Source organism: Alexandromys fortis, unplaced genomic scaffold, assembly GCF_014885135.2.
Source record: "Alexandromys fortis isolate MF-2015 unplaced genomic scaffold, M_Fortis_MF-2015_v1.1 scaffold_89, whole genome shotgun sequence".
Taxonomy (NCBI): Eukaryota; Metazoa; Chordata; class Mammalia; order Rodentia; family Cricetidae; genus Alexandromys; species Alexandromys fortis.
Genome location: NW_026067973.1, coordinates 484,859 through 504,134, shown reverse-complemented (window position 1 = coordinate 504,134; position 19,276 = coordinate 484,859). Strand labels below are relative to the sequence as shown.

The following is a 19,276-nucleotide window of genomic DNA, read 5'->3' as shown; positions in this document are numbered from 1 at the left end:
TCGCACAACTCAGAAAGAGCTTTCCCAGTTTCTCATAAAGGACATTCAAAGGACACAGGCAAAGAAGTGAACAGGAGGCATGGTGGCCCAGGCCTGTAGTCCTCACGCCGGGAGGCAAAGGGAGAGGATAATGAGTTCGTGCTAGCCTGAGCTACATGGTGCACTACAGACCACTCTCAATACATTAGTAAGATTATTTTAAAACTTAAAAAGACATGTAAGATGCATGCCACCTCTTCTGAAAACCTCTCTGCCTGACTGTCTGAAGTTCTCCAGGCCCTGACCTTTGAAGTTTTCATGGAGACGGCACACAAAGGCACAGCTGAAACATGCACCGCTATGCTGAATGATCAAAATGGTCTCGTCTAATGCTGTGGATTTGGGGCGGGGCAGGGGGTACCCAGCAGGGTCTGGGAATTCCTTAGTATTGCTTCCTTGCTAAGAAGGCAAGACCCCATCTAAATAAGGATCCTGATCTATTATCATCAGCCACGTAGGTCAAAGGATTTGAGAATAAGCTGGGCTTGGCTGGGAGGGGGAGGTAGCAGCAGATCAGGTCTTCAAGACCAGTCTGCCCAGCCAGCTCAAAACCAGGCTGGGGTACATGAGACCCTATCTCACACCCCCAACATAAGGAAAGCAGAAGAATGTAAGACTGTAAGAGCAAATATCCAGACTTGTCTTGAGGAAGAGATTCCATTTTTGTGGCCTGCTTGGGGAGAAAAGCGAGCAGGTGAAAGGGGGCAGAGGTCAGAAACAGAGACGCCGGCCCTGTCCTGGTCACGCTGGAAATCACCAGGGTAATGGGGAGTAAGGAGTCAGGAGCCACGGGTGAAAACCAAATATGTATTCTATCACAACCTAACAGAATATTTTGGGTGTAAAATCACTTCCAGCTAACTAAAGGGTGTTTTTGGAAGCTCCACCCCCAACCTGTGTTCTGTGGCTCTCAGAAATCCAGTTCTTCCAATTCAAACGCCCACAGCAGCGTGGATCCATCCTTCCTTGGGGAAGGCAATCAGGCAGGTGGAAGAAACCCAGTGGCAAATGTGCACCTGCTCTTGCAGACAGGTGGCAGGTCTCGTGCCGGCCAGGCCCAGCAGTGGAGCAGGCAGCTATGAAGCTGCCAACAAAGACCATGTCTTCATCTGACTTTGAAGCACAGCCCCAGGAGGCTCAGATGAAGGTCAGTGTCTCTGCATCCCCAGCCTGGGAGGCAGAGTTGGATGGAGGAGTGAATACTTTCTTGCCTTCAGCGAGAGCTTTAAAATGCTGCAAGAAAGGGGAGAGGACACAGTTTGGAATATGCCAGCTGCTATATTTTCACAAGGATGACCACTGTAAAACCCCTTTAGGCTGAATTGAGCAAGGCGGCAGAGGTTTGTAATCCCAGTAGTTGGGAGGCTAAGGCAGGAAGATCACTGTGAGTTCAAAGCTATACTAAGATTTCCAGGTCAGCCTTGGCTATAGTAAGACATGTCCCAAAACATGTCCTTAGTCTACTTCCAAACTGATACATTGGGTTTATTTTTCAAAGAGACAGCAATGTACCCACCGCCTTCAAAACAACCCTTGCTCTCTTTCCTTCCTGTTTGCATTCATGCAGCTGCTGGCTTCTGTCTGTGGCTCCTCATGAAGCTCCATCTAACGCCTATCCTCTCTTTCTCCCCCCCCCCCCCGCAGTCTTCTCAGTTGCTCACTTAGTCATGGGAAAGGCACTGTGACCCCAAATGAGAATACAATCACAGCAGGGCCCTGGACAGGACAGCTGTGGTGACCCCGCTGCCGTCTCACCTGCGAGTTCTTGAATTCCGAGTAGAGGGAAAAGAGCAGGTGCAGGGACTGAACCCGGCTCTTGTAGAAAGGGATGTCCAGGATAGCTGTGACAGAGAAGAGCCCACAGGCACAGGAGAAACACACTCTGTTTAGGGGCCACTCCCCTCCCAAATGGGACATGTTACTTTGAGGTTCCATATTCAGCCCCAACACCACCCTAGAGGGCTGCCAGCAGTACAGCTGGCTGCCAGTGACGACTGTAAACCAAAGCACTACTGTGCAGGGATCAGCAAGCCCTTCCAAAGGCCTACAACACAGAGACAGGGCTAGGAAGGACGGGGAGGAGCTTACCACAGATCATGTCAATGTACTCGGCCAGGCTGCAATCGAGCTCAACTGTGGGCAGACTCACCTGGAAGCAACATAGGATGAACCACAGTCAAAAGGCTCAATAGGGCCTGTAAGCCCAACACCTGGAAGACAGCTCACAGAAAATTCTCTAAGAGTTTCAGGATAGCCTGTCTACATGGTAAGTTTTAGGCTATCTGTAGCTATATTGTGAGACTGTCAAAAGCAAGCAAACAAACCAAAAAAGGGGCTGGAAGCCGGGCAGTGGTGACATACATCTTTAGTCCCAGCACTTGGGAGCCAGGTGGATCTCTGTGTGTCTGAGACCAGCCTGGTCAACAAAGTGAGTTCCGGGATAGCCAGGGCTACACAGAGAAACCCTGTCTCGGAAAACCAAAAAATAAAAAAGGGACTAGAAAGATGGCTCGGCCATTAAGAACATATATTGCTCTTACAGAGGACCTAACCAGTGGGTAAAAACATTGGCCTTGCAAACCCCAAACCCTGAGTTCAACCCTCAGAGGTAAAAGGAGAGAGACCACCCCATAAAGGTTCCTTTGACCTCCACGTGTACAGCAGCATGTTTGCACTCCCCTCACAATTATAATTAATACTGTGAAAATAGCTACACTAGTGGGCATAGTCTACAGACCCAATGCAATCCCCATCAAAATCCCAGTGACATTCTTCACAGACCCAGAGAAGACATTTCTAAAATTCATATGGAAACACAAAGACCACAGACAGTCAAAGTAGTCAAAGTAACCTAAATAAAAAGAACACAGCCAGAGGTATCACATCACCTTATTTCAAATTATACTGCAGAGCCATAGCAACATAGAAGCATGGTACCGCCATAAAACAAGACAGTGTGGCCAATGGAGCATGAGAGGACCTACAAACACAGCTATGTACACCTGACAAAGCTGTAAGAAATGCACACTGCAAGAGACCAGAGTAGATCCATATTTCTCACCCTGCACAAAAATCAACCCAAATTCATTTCCTTGGAAGTAAAATATATTTGATTCTAACTCACCTCAGATAACAAACACAAGCCAAGATATGGAATGATGAGCCTGACACACTGTTGATGGGAATGCACACTGTGGGGAGAGATGGACCTGACGCACTGACTATGGGAATGCACACTGTGGGGAGAGATGGACCTGATGCACTGACTATGGGAATGCACACTGTGGGGAGAGATGGACCTGACGCACTGATGGGAATACACACTGTGGGGAGAGATGGACCCGATACACTGATTACGGGAATGTACACTTGCACAGGCACTTTAGATATCAGTATGGAGGTTTCTCAAAACACTTAAAATGGTGCCGGGTGGTGGTGGTGCACACCTTTAATCCCAGCACTCAGGAGTCCAAGGCAAGTGGATCTCTGTGAGGTCGAAGCCAGCCTGGTCTACAGAGTGAGTTCCAGGACAGCCAGGGCTACACAGAGAAACCCTGTCTCGAAAAACAACCAAAGAAACACTAAAAACATAGTGTCCATATATAAGACTCAGCTCTACCACTCCAGGGCACATGCCCAAAGGATGCCTACCTCAGAGACATTCACTAATCCATGCTTATTGCTGCTTTGTCATTCATAATAACAAGGAAATGGTTCAGTCTAGATGTCCATCAACAGATGAATGGATAATGAAAATGTGGTACCTATACACAACAGAATTCCATTTAGCCATAAAGAAAGATGAAATGAAGTTTACAGGAAAATGGAAAGACAAATAACACATGTTCTCTCCTTCGCGGCCTCTCACTTTTAATTTTTGTATATATGTATTTATGTGGGAGTAAGCTTTGGAAGAGGCTAGGAAACGAGGTAGGGCAGTTGAGAAGGGAAAAGTAAGGGTTTAAGGGAGAGTGGAAGGGTCACAGAACACACACGCTATGTTCACTGGGAGAGAAGACGTGGGGAAAGGATCAACTACAGATAAGGATGTATGCAGATGCCACAGTGCAAGCTGTCAGTTTGTATGCTAGTGAGAAAAATGAAAAATGAAGAAAAATTTGGTTCTGCTTGGGTGTGGTGGCTTATGCCTGTAATCCCAGCACTCAGGAGGCTGAAGCAGGAGTACCACGGGTTGGAGGTCAACCTTGGCTACATAGTCAGTTCCAATTTAGGATTCATAGTGAGACCCTGTCTCTGAAACAAACAAAATCAAAAACTAACCAACCAAACAAAATACAAGTTTCCTAAATTTTTTTTTCTCTTGCTACAAAAATTAGAGAGTACGGGGCACAGATTTAGCTCACTTTGCAAAGCACCTGCCTAATATGCAGGAAGCCCTTGGTTCAATCCCCAGGAATAGATGATTAGTAGACAGACAGGCAGGCAGACAGACAATCGATGGAAGGATGGGTGGATATAAACATTTTGGCAATTGTAAATGAGATATTGGCGCCTTACACTAACATAAACAACACCTCTAGAGAAAGGGACCTGAAGTAATAATGCAGGTGGCGTGTGTTTCCCAGAGCTGCCTGCTCGACAGAATGTCCCAGTAGCATGAGTGCAATACATGGAACCTGGGAACTTTCCAAATGCCCATCACCACAAATTAGAGGACAGTATACAACTCATTTGTAAAAATGGATAAACAAGACATAGAACAGCGTGCATGAATCTCCCATCATGCAGGGAAGAAGAGGGCATAACAGTATGTTTAGAGGGCTGATGACACGCCTAGCTCAGTGGTAGAGCACTTGCCTACCATGCATGAGGTCCTAGGTTCATATATATATTTTTATCATGGGTTCCAGTTCCGTTTAGAAGCCAGAGTGATAACACAGGAGAGAAAACACTGGGCCCTGGGCAGATGCCACACTTACTCCTATCCTTCCCACTCACCTTTCCCAAGAGGTCTTCAAACTCTGGGGACCACTCCTGCATCAGCGTGTCAATGTCAGGCATGGGCCTAAAAGTGGAGAGAAGTAAATATGAAGACGAATCATTGACCATGACATCAGCTACCTCTAAACCAGTCCTCAACTGGGCATACCGGGGTTTCAGGAGAACCTAGACTGGAAAACCAAATTCACCAGCCAGTTGGTAACGACACTGAGAACGCTTATCTTTGCATCTGCAATCTGTGCCAGCAGCCGCCATCTTTCCTATTCCTAATCAAATAAAGCACAGCGGAAGTGTACGTTTTTTGTTTTTGTTTTGTTTTTGTTTTTTTAAGTGGCTGGAGAGACAGCCGTGGGTGCTGGGAACTCTTATGATTTGGTTGTGAGCCTAGACTTCAATGGCTGAGCCATCTCTCCAGCCCTGAAAGTGTACATTTTTTTTAAGGACCTCAGGTTGATCCAATTTACCCCCAGGTTTTCTTAGGAGCAAAGGGTCACAGATAGTGACAGTTACTCTGAACTACAGTGGTGAAGTCATATCTCTGCCATGTGCTGTCGTGCAGGAGGCAGAAGCAGGAAGACTGAGTTGAGGGCCAGCTAAGACCACACAGGGACCTGTAGCTATCATTACCTGGTGTAGTGCACAGTCGCAGGGGGCTTAGAACGGTGTAACTCAGAGATGCTCTCAATCCAGGTGTCAATGGCCTTGGGATTCTTTTCTGCATCTTCCAGGCTCTTTACTTTCATATGTTGCTAGAAAAATAAAAACAATGATATAGATACATTATAATGAAACCCCTTATTTTGTATGGTAGCTGTGTTGGTTATTTGGGTGTGTGTGTGTGTGTGGTGTTGTTTTATGTCAATCAGACACAAGCTGAAGTCATCTGAGAAGAGGGAGCGCAGTTGAGGAACTGCCCCCACTAATCTGGCCTGTGGGGAAGTGTGTGGGAATTTTCTTGGTTGATGACTGATAGGGAGGACCCAGTCCCCTAGCAGGTGGGCTTGGGTATATAAGAAAGCAGGCTGAGCAAGACAGGAAGAACAGGCCAGCAAGCAGCACTCTTCCATGGTTCTGCTTCAGTTCCTGCCTCCAGGTTCCGGCCTTGACTTCCCTCAGTGAGTGGGCTGAGACATGGACGTGTAAGTCAAATTAACCCTTTCCTTATTATTAGTCCCTTCCCAATTAACCTTTCCAAGTTGTTTTTGGTCATGGTGTTTCTCACAGCAGCAGAAAGTATATTAGGACAGTAATTTAAAACAGCTCATTGAAAAAGTGCTGTTTGCTGGGTCTGATAGCACATAAATTTAATCCCAGCACTTGGGAAGTAGAGATAGGTAGACCTGAGGCCATCCTGTTCTATAGTGAGTTCCAGGCCAGCCAGGGCTATATAGACAGACCCTATCTCAAAAAGCCAAAAGAGAAGAGAAAGTACTGTTAGCTGAGCATAGTGATGTACACCTGCCAACTACAATCCCAGAACTTGGGAAGTAGAGGCAGGAAGATCAGGAGTTTGAGGCTAGTCTGGGCTACCTGAGATCTTGTCTCAAATAGAAAAACAAACTAACAAACAAACCAAAGAACGATGGAACCACAAGAAGGATGCACAGTAAAAGGGAGAGCTGACCACAGTGAAGTGCCGTTTTACAACTGCTAGGATGGCTGGAATTAAAAAGGCCATCACAAGTCTAAGTTAAGATCTGGAGAAATTTCAGTTCTCATTCATTGCTGGTGAGACTGCTACCGGTTCAGAAAACATCTGGCAGTTCTTCAAAACGTTGACCGGTGTAAGTAAATGGCAATGCAACCCTCCTCCTCCACATACATCCAAGAAATTACACATATGCCATACAAAGACTTATACTTGAATATTCTAGCTCCATTATTAACATAAGTGGTAACAACAGAGGAATCTAATAAAATGTGGCGTAAACATAAAAAAGAATATTACTCGGTCATAAGAGGAATGAAGTGATCACTAGCATTTAGGGAGAGAGAACAGCTATAGGGCTTCTTTCTGAAGAATGAAACATTGTAACTTAGCGAGGAGGGGCTCAGTGCCCTGGCTAGCATAGAGAAGCACTGTATATTGTACAGCAATGATAAGCAGACAACTCCATGAATGCACTGAAAGCCAGCGAACTGTCGAATTTGAAAGGGTGACTCTTGGAGTTGGGGAGATGGCTCAGGGGTTAGGAGTTGCTCTTAGAGAGGACCCAGGTTCAATTTCCAGCACCCATATGGCAGTTCACAACCATTTCTAGCTCCAACTCCAGGGGATCCAATGCTCTCTTCTGGCCCCCATGGGTACTGTATCCATGAGATGCACAGATATACATGCAAGCAAAACCCATATGCATAACCTTCAAATTAAAAAAAGTGTGTGTGACTCTTATGTAAACTATCTCAATAAAGCCACCACTAAAAACCCAGGCTGGCCTGAAGCCACACCCCCTTTTAATAGACAGTGGTCAGTGCTGGGCCCTGCTCTAGACCAGCAGCTCACCGTGATATTGTGCTGCTTGGAATTCTCTGTTAACCACAGGGAGAGAACAGTAGGGTCCGACTGCTTTGTAGATGGTTCGTCTAACACCAAGAGGCCAAGGTGGTCAGGCTTTCCGTCAGGACGCGGCACCTGGTTCAGAGAGAAGTTAGGAGCCCTGAGAGGAAACGGGAGACCCACAGCAGAGCCATGGCTCCTGTTTCCCTTAAGCTGCTGGAAATGACTACTTCCATACAAATTTCCAGTCGGGTGTCAGCAGTAAGAAGCATGCCCTTCTATTAAACTAGACGGAGTCCTATCTAGAATGAGCCCACATGATGTATGGAGCATAAATATGGGGCCAAATTCATGGTCATTTAGGGTCAGACACATAACACTGCGTCACCTAACCCAGCGAGTGGGATCTGAGGAGACACCACAGTGAAGACTCCTAATGCACTGCCAGGCGTGGGTGGCGCACGCCTTTCATCCCAGCTCTTGAGCCAGGCGCTGGTGGCACACGCCTTTCATCCCAGCTCTTGGGAAGCAGACAGGTGGATCTCTGCGAGTTTGAAACCAGCTTGGTTCTAGGACAGCCAAGGCTATGCAAAGAAACCCTGTCTTGAAAAACAACTAAAACAACAACAACAAAAAGAACTCCAACGCAATAAAGACTATTATGGCAGTCACCTCTCACCAGAGAAATGAGAGGAACTAGAAGTAGGGAGCTGGAAGAAACCCCAGGGGAATCATTTTTAGGATGCGCCATCTCTACCTTTAAAAATGCATCAATATCCCCAACAGCTGGGATAAAATCAGGAATGAAAGGTTTCAGTTTGTGGTCCAGATCGATCAGCTGAGGTGTGTACCTACGAGAGACAGTTGAGGGAAGGTGGAAGCAGTTAGAAAATGTCACTTGACTGGGCTAAAGGGCATCGGAGGAGCTTTGTGTGCTCCGAACTAGAGTGCAATGGCTCGGTCAAGGCAGGCCCTTCTGTAAGGTCTTACCGGCTGATGTACTCAAAGAGCTCCTTGATCTCAGCTGACACTGGCAGATGCTCATAGTCTGCGGGATCATAGGCCCTGGGGAAGGAGACACAGGCAGGTCAAAGTGGCCCTCGAGGAGCACAGGTGGCAGGGCCCTGGCCAGCCTGTGTGATTTGCACCATAGAGATGTGACCCCAAACCTTCCTTCTGCTCCTGCCTATTTTCCTGGGAGCTTACAAAGAAACTTTGACATTGATTATAATTACCTCTAAAGGAAAAAGCCACAGAAAATCCATGTGATTTTTCTTTTTAATTTTATTTATTTATGTACTTTTTATGGGTAGATGTTGTCTGCCTGCATGTATGTCTGCATGGCAGAAGAGAATACCAGATCTCATTATAGATAGTTGTCCTCCATGTGGCTGCTGGGGATTGAACTCAGGACCTCTGGGAGAGCAGCCAGTGCTCTTAGCCTCTGAGCCATCTCTCCAGCTCTAGTTATTATTTTTTTTAATGTGTGTGGGTGTTTTGTCAAGTATGTCTGGACATCTCATTTATACCTTGTATACAGGAGATCAGATTACGTCAGATCCTCTTGGATCGACGTTACAGACTTTTGTGAGGTGCCATGTGAATTCTGGGAATCTAACCCAGGTCCTCTGTAAGAGCAGCCAGTACTCTTAACCACTGAGCCATCTCTAGGCCCATAACAAGACTTTTAAAAGTCTCTGAATGAGCTGGGCGGTGGTGGCACACACCTTTAATCCCAGCACTTGGCAGGTGGATCTCTGTGAGTTCGAGGCCAGCCTGATCTACAAAGTAGACAGCCAGGGCTACAGAGAAATTCTGTCTCCAAAAACCAAAACAAATAAACAAAACAAACACCTTTCTTAAAGACTTTTTTTTTTGAAAGCCCATTTTCTTAAGAATTGGAGAGAGAAACCCCAGGATATAAGCTATGGATCCTGGCAGCTGCCAGAAGGAAGGAAAAGAAGAGGGAAAGAGAAGGTCATGCCTTTTGAGTTAGGGCCCAAGAAAGCAGACATAATCAAAATGAAGGTCAGCAAGAGGCTGCAGCAGGGTGGGGGTAAGGGTATGGAGGTAGGAAGGTAGGGATGTGGGGATGTGAGGTAGGGATGGGGGAGTGTGGGGTAGGGATGGGGGAGTGTGGGGTAGCGATGGGGGAGTGTGGGGTAGCGATGGGGGAGTGTCGGGGTAGGGATGAGGAGTGTCGGGGTAGGGATCAGGGAGTGTCGGGGTAAGGATCAGGGAGTGTGGGGTAGTGATGGGGGTGTCTTTAGACACTAGGTGAGAAAGTGAGAAAGCCCAGCACAAGCAAGCCAGTAGACCGGAGACACAGGAAGGAAGTAAAGGAAAAACTAAACTTTTGGGATAGAGTTTAGACAGTGGGCAGGTTTCATGCTACATGGCAGAAGCTCTGCAAATGTCAGGGTCTCACTATGTTAGTCTCAAATTTGCATCAATCCTCCTGCCTCCATCTTCTAAATGCTGGGATTATAGGCCTAAGCCTGGTTCAGAAACTAGCCTTTACTAATGCAGATAGCACTATATACTTAAAAAAATTATTTTCGAGGCTGGAGAGATGGCTCAGTGGTTAAGAGCACTGACTGCTCTTCCAGAGGTCATGAGTTCAATTCCCAGCAACCACATGATGGCTCACAACCATCTGTAATGAGATCTGGTGCCCTTTGCTGGTGTGTGGGTATACATGGAAGCAGAATGTTATACACATAATAAATAATAAAAAAAATTTCTATATATGAGAGATTTGCCTGCAAATACATCACATTCAGGCATCAGAAGAGGGCATCGGATCACCTGGAACTGGGGACACAGATGACTGTGGGCCACCATGTGGGTGCTGAGAAGTGAATCCGGGCCCTCTGCAAGAGCAGCAACCCCCCTCCACATCATACACTTCCCTTAATTTTTGACACAGAAAAGGTCTCTCTACAAATCCCTGGCTCTCCTGGAACTCACTATGTAGACCAGCCTGGCCTTCAACTCACAGAGACTCATAGCCTGCTTCTGCCTCCTGAGTGCCAGGATTAAAGGCGTGCGCCACCACACTTGGCTGCAACATATACTTTCAACAAGTAAAAAAAAAAAAAATGGTTATTTCATCATTTAGTTCACTGGTCGTTTTATTTCACTGGTAAGTTTTTAATTAATTTTTTGTTAAACTTAACTTTATTTTAAGATGAAGCTTTGCTATGTTGCCCAGGTTGGCCTTAAACTCCTGAATTCAAGAGATCTTGCCTCAGCCTTCCAGGTAGCTGAGATTTCGGATTCGTGCCATTACACTTGGTTAGTAACTGTATTTTATGTTTGTTTTGCAGTTCTGGGGACGGAACCCAGGGCCTCACATACACAGGCAAACACATGTCCACTGAGCTATATCCCCAGCGTGAATGGATGGCGCTCCGAATGCATGTTGATTATAGCTTACAGGAGTGGCTCACGATGCACTGTGACTGGATTGCGTCAGTGTAAAATGGTTGTTGTTGCTGTTTACTTAGTGTCACCCAAGGACCTGGCCTCAGTGTGAGGCCCCTGATACTCTTCCCTGCTGTCCAGGAAGTACCTCAGCCTAAGACGGAAATGCTTATGTGCATTTAGTGGACCCCACTAGACCGAAATGCTTGGGCATATGCACAGTGCACTTCTTTCCCAAGGGGGAGCTCCTGGGAGCAGAGGCCATGCTTTAGGTTAACCCGGCGCACTTGCTGAGCCCACAATGTTTCAGGTAGTTTAAGGACATCACAGGAGCAGTCGGGGCAGTGCAGCCAGAAAGAAATGAAGACTCACAGTGCCGGGCTCCTGAGATATGAGAAAGCCCTAAGTAGAGGATATCAAAAGATGCTGCGATCTACTCCCAGATAAGTCCTTCCAGCTGCCATCTTGAGCGAAATCCCCCTCGGCACAGGCTCCGTCCTACCCTTCCAGAGGCGCTCCATGCTCGTCGTCATCGTCGTCGTCGTCAGAATCGGTCTCGGATGAATCGTCGTCATCATCATCATCGTTTTCACTGAAGGCCCGCTGAGGGGTCAGCTGGGAGGGCTTCTTCTTCTCCTGGGCAGGGCAGGTGGGAAACATTTATGTAAAGAGGAATTTAATTCCTGTGCCTGACTCGGCACTGTTCTCATAATGCCCGCAGACCTCTGCCACCTGGTCACTAGAAAAAGAGGCGGCACCACCCCCAGGGGCCTGAGAACCTTCTCCTGCTACGTAGAGCCCCACAGTCTTCAACCATAATTCTGTACTAGAAACAGGGTACAAAGTCTACTCAGCTTATAGCTAGGAGCCTATTACCTGATCTTGGAAGCAATGCATAAAATAACCCACAAGCCTCACTCCCCAAATTTAGGAAAAGGGGGTGGGGCTGGAGAGAGGGCTCAGGAACAGAAAAACCCATATTCCATTCCCAGAATCCATGACAGGGGATCCTTCTGGAATCTGAGGGCACCTGCACTCACATTCACATGCCCACAGTCCCCCCGCACACTCACACATACCCACTCCCCCTGGCACAGCCACACACACCCCACACACTCATATTTATACATAATTCAGGGTAAAAGAAATCATGGCGGGGGAAGCTCAGTGACAAAGAGCACAAACTGCTCTAGCAGTGAACCAGACTTTAGCTCCCAACACCTACAAAAGGCAGCTCACAACCTCCCCTGCCATCATGGCAGCTCAAGGATCTGAGCTCTTCTGGCCTGCATGGATACCTGTACTCATGTGCACAAACACACAAACATACTTAAAAAGATAACATAAATACAGGAAAAGGGTAACAACTTCAGATTAGTTAGGGAGTAGGAAAAGATGAAGTGGAGGAGACAAACTTTACAGGCTCACGGTCTTCATAAAGATCACAGAGAAACCTAGCATCTAATTTGTAAGAATGCTCGGAGTAAGGGCTGGAAAATATCACATGAATAAAGTAGATAGATGCTCAACCCCAAGCTTGGATTCTCATAAGCAGCTCTGGAGAGTAGGGGCTTCCCGTTTTTGTTCAGTGAAACCCTCTTCATGGTGTATCTAGTTTGTCCACAGTACCCTTCCCCTGTGAGCATTCTACACATTCTAGTTCAGCATGAGCGGCTCCTGTGTTCTCGGCATTATAGCCCAAGTTTCTGTGGTTTCTTCTTTTTTATCATTATTGTTGCTGGGTTTTTTGTTTTGTTTTGGCTTTTGGTTTATGAGACAGGGTTTCACTGTGTAGCCCTGGCTGGCTGTCCCGGACCTTGCTCTGTAGATTACGTTGGCCTTGAACTCAAGAGATCCACCTGCTGGGATTAAAGACAAGGGCCCACATGACAACAGCCTACATTTTTGAGTTTCTGGCTGGCTATGCTCCATCCTACTCTCTCAGGTCCGTAAGAAAGGGGCTGGTAAGGGCTGGAGAGATGGCTCAGTGGTTAAGAGCATTGCCTGCTCTTCTAATGGTCCTGAGTTCAATTCCCAGCAACCACATGGTGGCTCACAACCATCTGTAAAGAGGTCTGGCGCCCTCTTCTAGCCTTCAGGCATAGACAGAATATTGTATACATAATAAATAAATAAACAAATAAATAAATATTTTTTTTTAAAAAAAGAAAGGGTCTGGTAGTGTCTTCACTTGCAGAGACAGTTGAGACAGGTTCTTATCTTTGTCTCTGTGGCCTGTAGCCTGTAGCATGCCCTCCCTTAGGACCTGACAGGTGACCAACTAGCCTCCTTTTAAAGTAGCTTTTTAGGGTCTGGGGAGATGGCTCAGCGATTAAGAGTGTAGTTAAGGGGCTGGAGAGATGGCTCAGAAGTTAAGAGAACTGCCTGTTCTTCCAGAGGTCCTGAGTTCAATTCCCAGCAAACACACAGTGGCTCACAACCATCTATAATGAGATCTGGTACCCTCTTCTGGCATGCAGGTATGCCTGCAGGTAGAATACTATATACATAATAAATAAGGATCTGGGTTCAATTCCTAGCACCCACATGGCAGCTCACAACCATCTATAATTCCGGTTTCAGGGGATGCAATGTCCTCTTCTAGCCTCCATGGGCACAAGGTAAACATATGGTGCATAGAAACAGATGCAGGCAAGGTGGGCAGTGGCGCATGCCTTTAATCCTATACTCCAGAGACAGAGACAGGCAGATCTCTGTGAGTTCGAGGCCAGCCTGGTCTACAGAGTGAGTTCCAGAACATTGAAGGCTACACAAAGAAACCCTGCCTTGAAAAACAAAAGAAAAAGAAGAAAAACAATATATGAAGGCAAAGCACCTATATGAATAAAATAAAAATGAATAAACAAATGGTAAAAGTAACTTTTAAGGTTATAGAGTGAGTTCCAAACAGCCAAGACTACACAGAGAAACCCTGTCTCCAAAAAACAAACAAATAAAAAAAATTATACACATACACACACACACAAACACACAAGATCTGAGGTAGTACCGCTGAGATTCTGGAAGGGAATTAGGAATCTGTATTTTTATGTTTCACTATTTTATTACATATGTATGGGTGTTTGCCTGTAGGTATGTCAATGTTCAACCTTAATGTCTGTTGCCCAGAGTGGCCAGAGAGAGCATAGATTCCCTGGAACTGGAGTTACAGAAGGTTATGAGCTGCCATCTGGGGGCTGGGACTCTCTCTCTAAGAGCAACCAGTGCTCTTAACTGCTGGGACATTTACATTTCTCTAGACAAGAAATGAACACACACACACATTCTTGTTTTGTTTTGAGAGAATTTCTCTATGTAGCCCTGGCTGTCCTGGAACTCTCTCTAGACCATGCTGGCCTCAAACTCACAGAGATCCGCCTGCCTCAGCCCCCCAGTGCTGGGATTAAAGGCGTGCGCCACCGCCACCTGGCTGGAATCTGTATTTTTAAGAGCAAGTATCCTGGTTGATTTTTTTTTTAATATTTTATGGTTTATTTAACTTTTTTATTTTATGTGCATTGGTGTGAAGGTGTCAGATCCCCTGCAACTGGATCTTCAGACAGTTGTGAGCTGCCATGTGGGTGCTGGGAATTGAACCCGGGTCCTCTGGAAGAGCAGTCAGTGCTCTTAACCACTGAGCCATCTCTCCAGCCCCTCCTGGTTGATTTTTATAATCAATAAGCTCTGAAACACGGTCCCATTTTAGATGACGCTGCCCACTACAAGCCAGCTGTAGGTGCTGGAGAGATGGCTCCGCCAGCAGTTAAGAACACTGGCTGCTCTTCCAGAGGACCCGGGTTCAATTCCCAGCACCCACATGGCAGTTCATGGCTGTCTGTGACTCCAGTTCCAGGGTTTCTGACATCATCATAGAGACACACATAAACAGCTAGCGGTAGTGACAGTCTGTGTGAGGTAAGGGCTCCGCAGTAAATGTGAAGCCATGAGGTCAATGCTCGGGGAACGCTTCCTGCTGACTCGTGTCATCTCACACCAACCGCACCGGGCCCACACCCTGAAGACGCTGCCGGCTATACTGCACCTTGTCGTTTTCCTCTTCGTACTCATCGCTGCTGTTGTCAGCCATAGTCTCCTTAGGAAGACCCGCAGAAACCGGGGGACCTTCGGGGAAGAGTTTTTCTTTAGTGCGTAAATGATTGTTTCTTCTTTCTTTTTGCTTTTTCCTTTGTTTATTTTTTCAAGAGAGGGTTTCTCGGTGTAGCCCTAGCTGTCCTAGAACTCACTTTGTAGATCAGGCTGTCCTGAAACTCAGAGATCCACCTGTCTCTGCCTCCCAAGTGCTGGGATAAAAGACATGTGCCATGGGGGCAGGAGAGGTGGCTCAGAGGTTAAAAACACCACCTGCTCTTCCAAAAGTCCTGAATTCAATTTCCAGCAACCAAATGGTGGCTCACAGCCATCTGTAATGAGCTCTGGTGCCCTCTTCTGGCCTGCAGGAATACATGCAGGTAGAACCTGTATACAGAATAAATAAATCTTAAACAAAGGGGAAAAAAGTATAATCAGATTTAAGCATAACCAGCATGAAAACATATTAGATGAATTCTAAGTCAAATACATGCAGATTAACATTTTTTGACTTATTAAATTACCCAGCTGAAAACAAGTCCACAACTGGGAAGAGCTCCATTTGTTCAAGTCACTGGGCATGGTAGTTTACAGTACTCAGGAGACTAAGACAGAAGGGTATCTCAAACCCAAGGCCAGCTTGAGCTACATAATGGGTACGGGGTTAGCCTAGGCTCCACCGAATAAAACCCTATTTTGAAATAAACACATAAAATCCAAAAATGATGGAGAAAAAAAAAAACCCAGTGACTAAGTAATACTCAACATGCTCATTTCTGCAGCACATATACTAAAATTTAGCTGGGCATGGTGGCGCACGCCTTCAATCCCAGCACTCAGGAATCAAAGGCAGCAGATGTCTGAGGTCAAGACCAGCCTGGTCTGCAAAGCGAGTTCCAGGACAGTCAGGGCTGTTACACAGAGAAACCCTGTCTTAAAAAGCCAAAAACAACAACAATAAAAAAGGGTATAAGCTCTCGGCTTCTCCTACTGCCAATTACCATGAATTCCAGTCCCCTGAAACTGTAAGCCTCCAATAAACTCTTCCATGAGTTGTTTCTGCCACGTTGTCTTATTACAGCAACAGAAAAGTGACTAAGACAGTGGTGACAGTTATCACATAAAGCCATGTAACTTTACAAATAAAGTGGCCAAAATAGTATTCTATACCATATACACTTTACCACAATAAACACTGAGCTGGGGGTCACACTGGTTTGGTCTATTGTTGTAAAATATACATGGGTGTGATCCCCAACTCTGGCCTCAAACCTGAGCAAGCCTAGTGATTCCTCAATGGCGGTCTATCTTGCAGTGGTGCCGGGTCTCTATTCACGCCACAGTCCAAACCATTAGCACCTCAACTCAGCCACTACCACGGTGCCTCCCTCACTGCCTCGTTTCCGTCTGTGAACTCTCCAATAAACTCTACACGAACTCTGCATTCTGCTTGTGATGCCTCCTTCCTGATCAGACCATACATACACAGCCCCCCCCCCCTTTCCTTGTGAGCCTTCCCTGGCCACAAATCGCTCTCACCCATCCCCATTCCATAGCAGCAAACACTCTGCCTACATCAGTGCATATATGGTATCTGTAATAATGACTGCTAACTCACTGGTCATCCGTCTTCTAAAATTACAAGCAGCAGGATGGCAGAGACGTGTCTTTTGTTCGCCATTGTATTACCCAGCACGAACAGGGCGCATAGCAAGCATTCAAAAATGTTAGGCGAGCTGGGTGTGGTGGTGGTGGCACGTGCCTTTTTTTTTCTCAGCAGTGGGGAGGCAGAGGCAGGCAGATCTGAGTTGGAGGTAGGTGAATAAAGCTACCGCACATCTTAACGAGTTAAAAACAAAACACAGCAGTGAACGGGCTGGAGAGAAGACTCAGTGGTTAAGAGCACTGGGTGATCCTCCACAAGGACCAGAGTTCAATTCCCAGCACCCACATGGCAGCTCAGAATCATTTGTAACCCCAGTTCAAGGGGATCCAATGCCCTCTTCTAGCCTCTGAGAGCACCAGGCACGCAGGTGGTACACAGACAAGCATGCAAGCAAAAATCAAAACAAAGAGAAAAAAAAACCCCACTCATACACATAGAATTTTTTAAATAATAATTAAAGCAAGACGAAACACAGTGAACCTGGGGTAGAATCTACACAGAGTGGTGACATGGAGCGAACAGTGATGGAGGATAGAGCTTGCACTGGAAAATGCTGCAATCCGGTGAACTGGTATTTTCCCTCAACTAGTGAGGAAACGAAGTCAGCAGCAAGTGCTTGACTCTCAGAGTTAACGTCTGGGATACGACCTAGAAGCTTACCGAATACGAACATGAACGCAATCTGTGCTAGCGTTTTTGAAAACCACCTCCCTTCTTGTCTCTCTTTTCTTCTTCTCTTACCTTGATGTCCGGGGGTTGGAGTGCTACTACTGGCGACCTCTTCCGAGTCGTTAATCTCTAGACGCTCATCGTAAGTCTGGTTCTCAACAATTTTGGTCTAAGCAAAAGGAGGTATGTTGTTACATAGATAGCTCCTACCCTGAGATGTACATTCAGGGCTCCGCGAAGAGATGCGTTCACCCCCCCCACACCCACCCACCCACCCACCCACCCACCCAAACTTTTCCCAAAGGAAAACTTCCTGACTCCAGAGCAAGCAGCTAACCAGCTCCAACCCTTATTTAGCTAGCACTGGCTTGAGCCGAGAGAACTGCGGAAGAAAAAAATCTTTTCCAGGAGCGAACCAAAAGCTGCATATAAGATACACTCAAGTGAAGCACAGCATGCATAGGTAGACTGAGATCGTCTCAGGTTTGCTCAGTTTTCCCACAGCTATTAAGGCTCCTGGCGGGGGCGGGGAGTGATAAAAACGGGACTGGACTATAGGGGTGCTAGAGTCCAGACAGGGTTCAGACTCTGGGTCACCTCTGGGCCGAGAAGGAAAGGATGGTCCTGAGAGAAGGCGGACTGCAGTCTCGGCCCCATCTACTAATCCCCAAAGCATCGCCTCTATCACTTCCATCCGTTTTGAAGACAGGATCTTATTTGTTTGTCCAAGAGACTAGGATCCAGGGTAGTTGATTGGGCGCGGAGAGGGGAAAAACGGTGGTGACGGGGTCTCCTGGCGTGAGCACCAATTACCTGTAGCCCCTCTGGATCCGTTTCCTCTATTTGGAAAGAACCCCAGCCTAGGACTGGGGTCTCACTCTCCGGCCCGGCCACTTCAGGGATCCCTAAGTGCAGCAAGCCCTGTCGTCAGTCTCTAGGCAAAAAGATAAATAAATAAAATAACACAGAGCGAGACCGAGAAAGAAAAATCGCGAGACCTTTAGCACCGCCCATCCACCCCCGCCCCACCCCTTCGCCGGTGACGGGACGCGGCACTGGGATAGAGCGGCCCGCCGCTCTAGGGGCCAAGCAACCGACTTGTCTATGGTTTCCACAACTGAGTCGATTGTGGCATCTAGTGGCCAAAGGTGGTAGGGCAGGCTGTTGGATTTTTCTTCCAACTGGAAATTGTCATCTCAAAGACAAGGCTCATTTGTCATGCAGTTTCTCCTAGATAAACCTAATCCGAATATAGTTAGAAAAGTCCGAGCATGTTTAAAAGTCCTTTTATAGCAATTCTATGATACGTTAGCCTTTTCCCTCACGGTGTCCTAAATCACATGGACATTCTTTATTCTTCCTTTAGCTGAGATTAGGATTTAACTGTTTCCTCTGCTTCTATTTCCTGAATAAAACTACGAGCCAGGCAAAGTGCCCGTAATCCCAGCACTTGGGAGGGAGAGGCAGGAGTAGAAATTCCAGATCAGCTTCAAACTTGGTGAGTTTGAAGCCAGTCTGGGATACTGCGGTCTTGCCTCAAAACAATAAAATACTGTGATTAAAAAATAAAAACATTTCATTTTGCTGAGTGGTGGTGTAATCCCAGCACTGAGAAGGCAGAGGCAGGTGAATATCTGAGTTCAAGGCTAGCCTGATCTACAAAACGAGTTCCAGAATAACCAGGGCTGCAAATGGAGAAAGCCTCCCTCGGAAATCTCAAAAAAGCAAAACAAAACAAAACAAAAGCCCAACAACAACAATAAAAAACGATCTTCAGAACTGCCCATACCTGCAATCCCAGTTCAGGAGATTGAAACAGGAGGACCTCCATGTTAGGGTTAGCCTGGGCCACACAGGGAAACTTTGTCTAAATAAATAAAAAGAAAAGTGGAGGTGGGGTGAGAAAAAAAAAAGACACACTTCTTTAA

General features: G+C 46.6%; 1 protein-coding gene across 1 annotated transcript; it reads right to left on the bottom strand.

Annotated features, from left to right (window-relative positions):
- Window positions 1-832: 832 nt before the first annotated feature.
- Ift46 (intraflagellar transport 46) lies at window positions 833-18,323 on the bottom strand. Its single transcript, XM_050156372.1, has 12 exons — window positions 18,162-18,323; window positions 17,421-17,517; window positions 14,967-15,046; window positions 11,427-11,560; window positions 8,489-8,563; window positions 8,256-8,349; window positions 7,505-7,633; window positions 5,629-5,750; window positions 4,999-5,065; window positions 2,128-2,188; window positions 1,795-1,880; window positions 833-1,272 (listed from the first exon to the last, which is right to left on the bottom strand). The coding sequence occupies exons 3-12, from the start codon at window positions 15,009-15,011 to the stop codon at window positions 1,177-1,179; spliced, it is 909 nt and encodes a 302-aa protein (XP_050012329.1). The 5' UTR covers window positions 15,012-15,046; window positions 17,421-17,517; window positions 18,162-18,323; the 3' UTR covers window positions 833-1,176.
- Between the last annotated feature and the right edge of the window lie 953 nt (window positions 18,324-19,276).

Coding starts and splice junctions, on each gene's coding strand:
- Ift46 (XM_050156372.1), bottom strand. CDS start 15,011: ATGGCTGACAACAGCAGCGATGAGTACGAAGAGGAAAACGACAAG. Junction 8,350..8,488: donor CTCTTTGAGTACATCAGCCG/GTAAGACCTTAC, acceptor TGTCTCTCGTAG/GTACACACCTCAGCTGATCG. Junction 1,881..2,127: donor GTACATTGACATGATCTGTG/GTAAGCTCCTCC, acceptor TCTCTGTCACAG/CTATCCTGGACATCCCTTTC.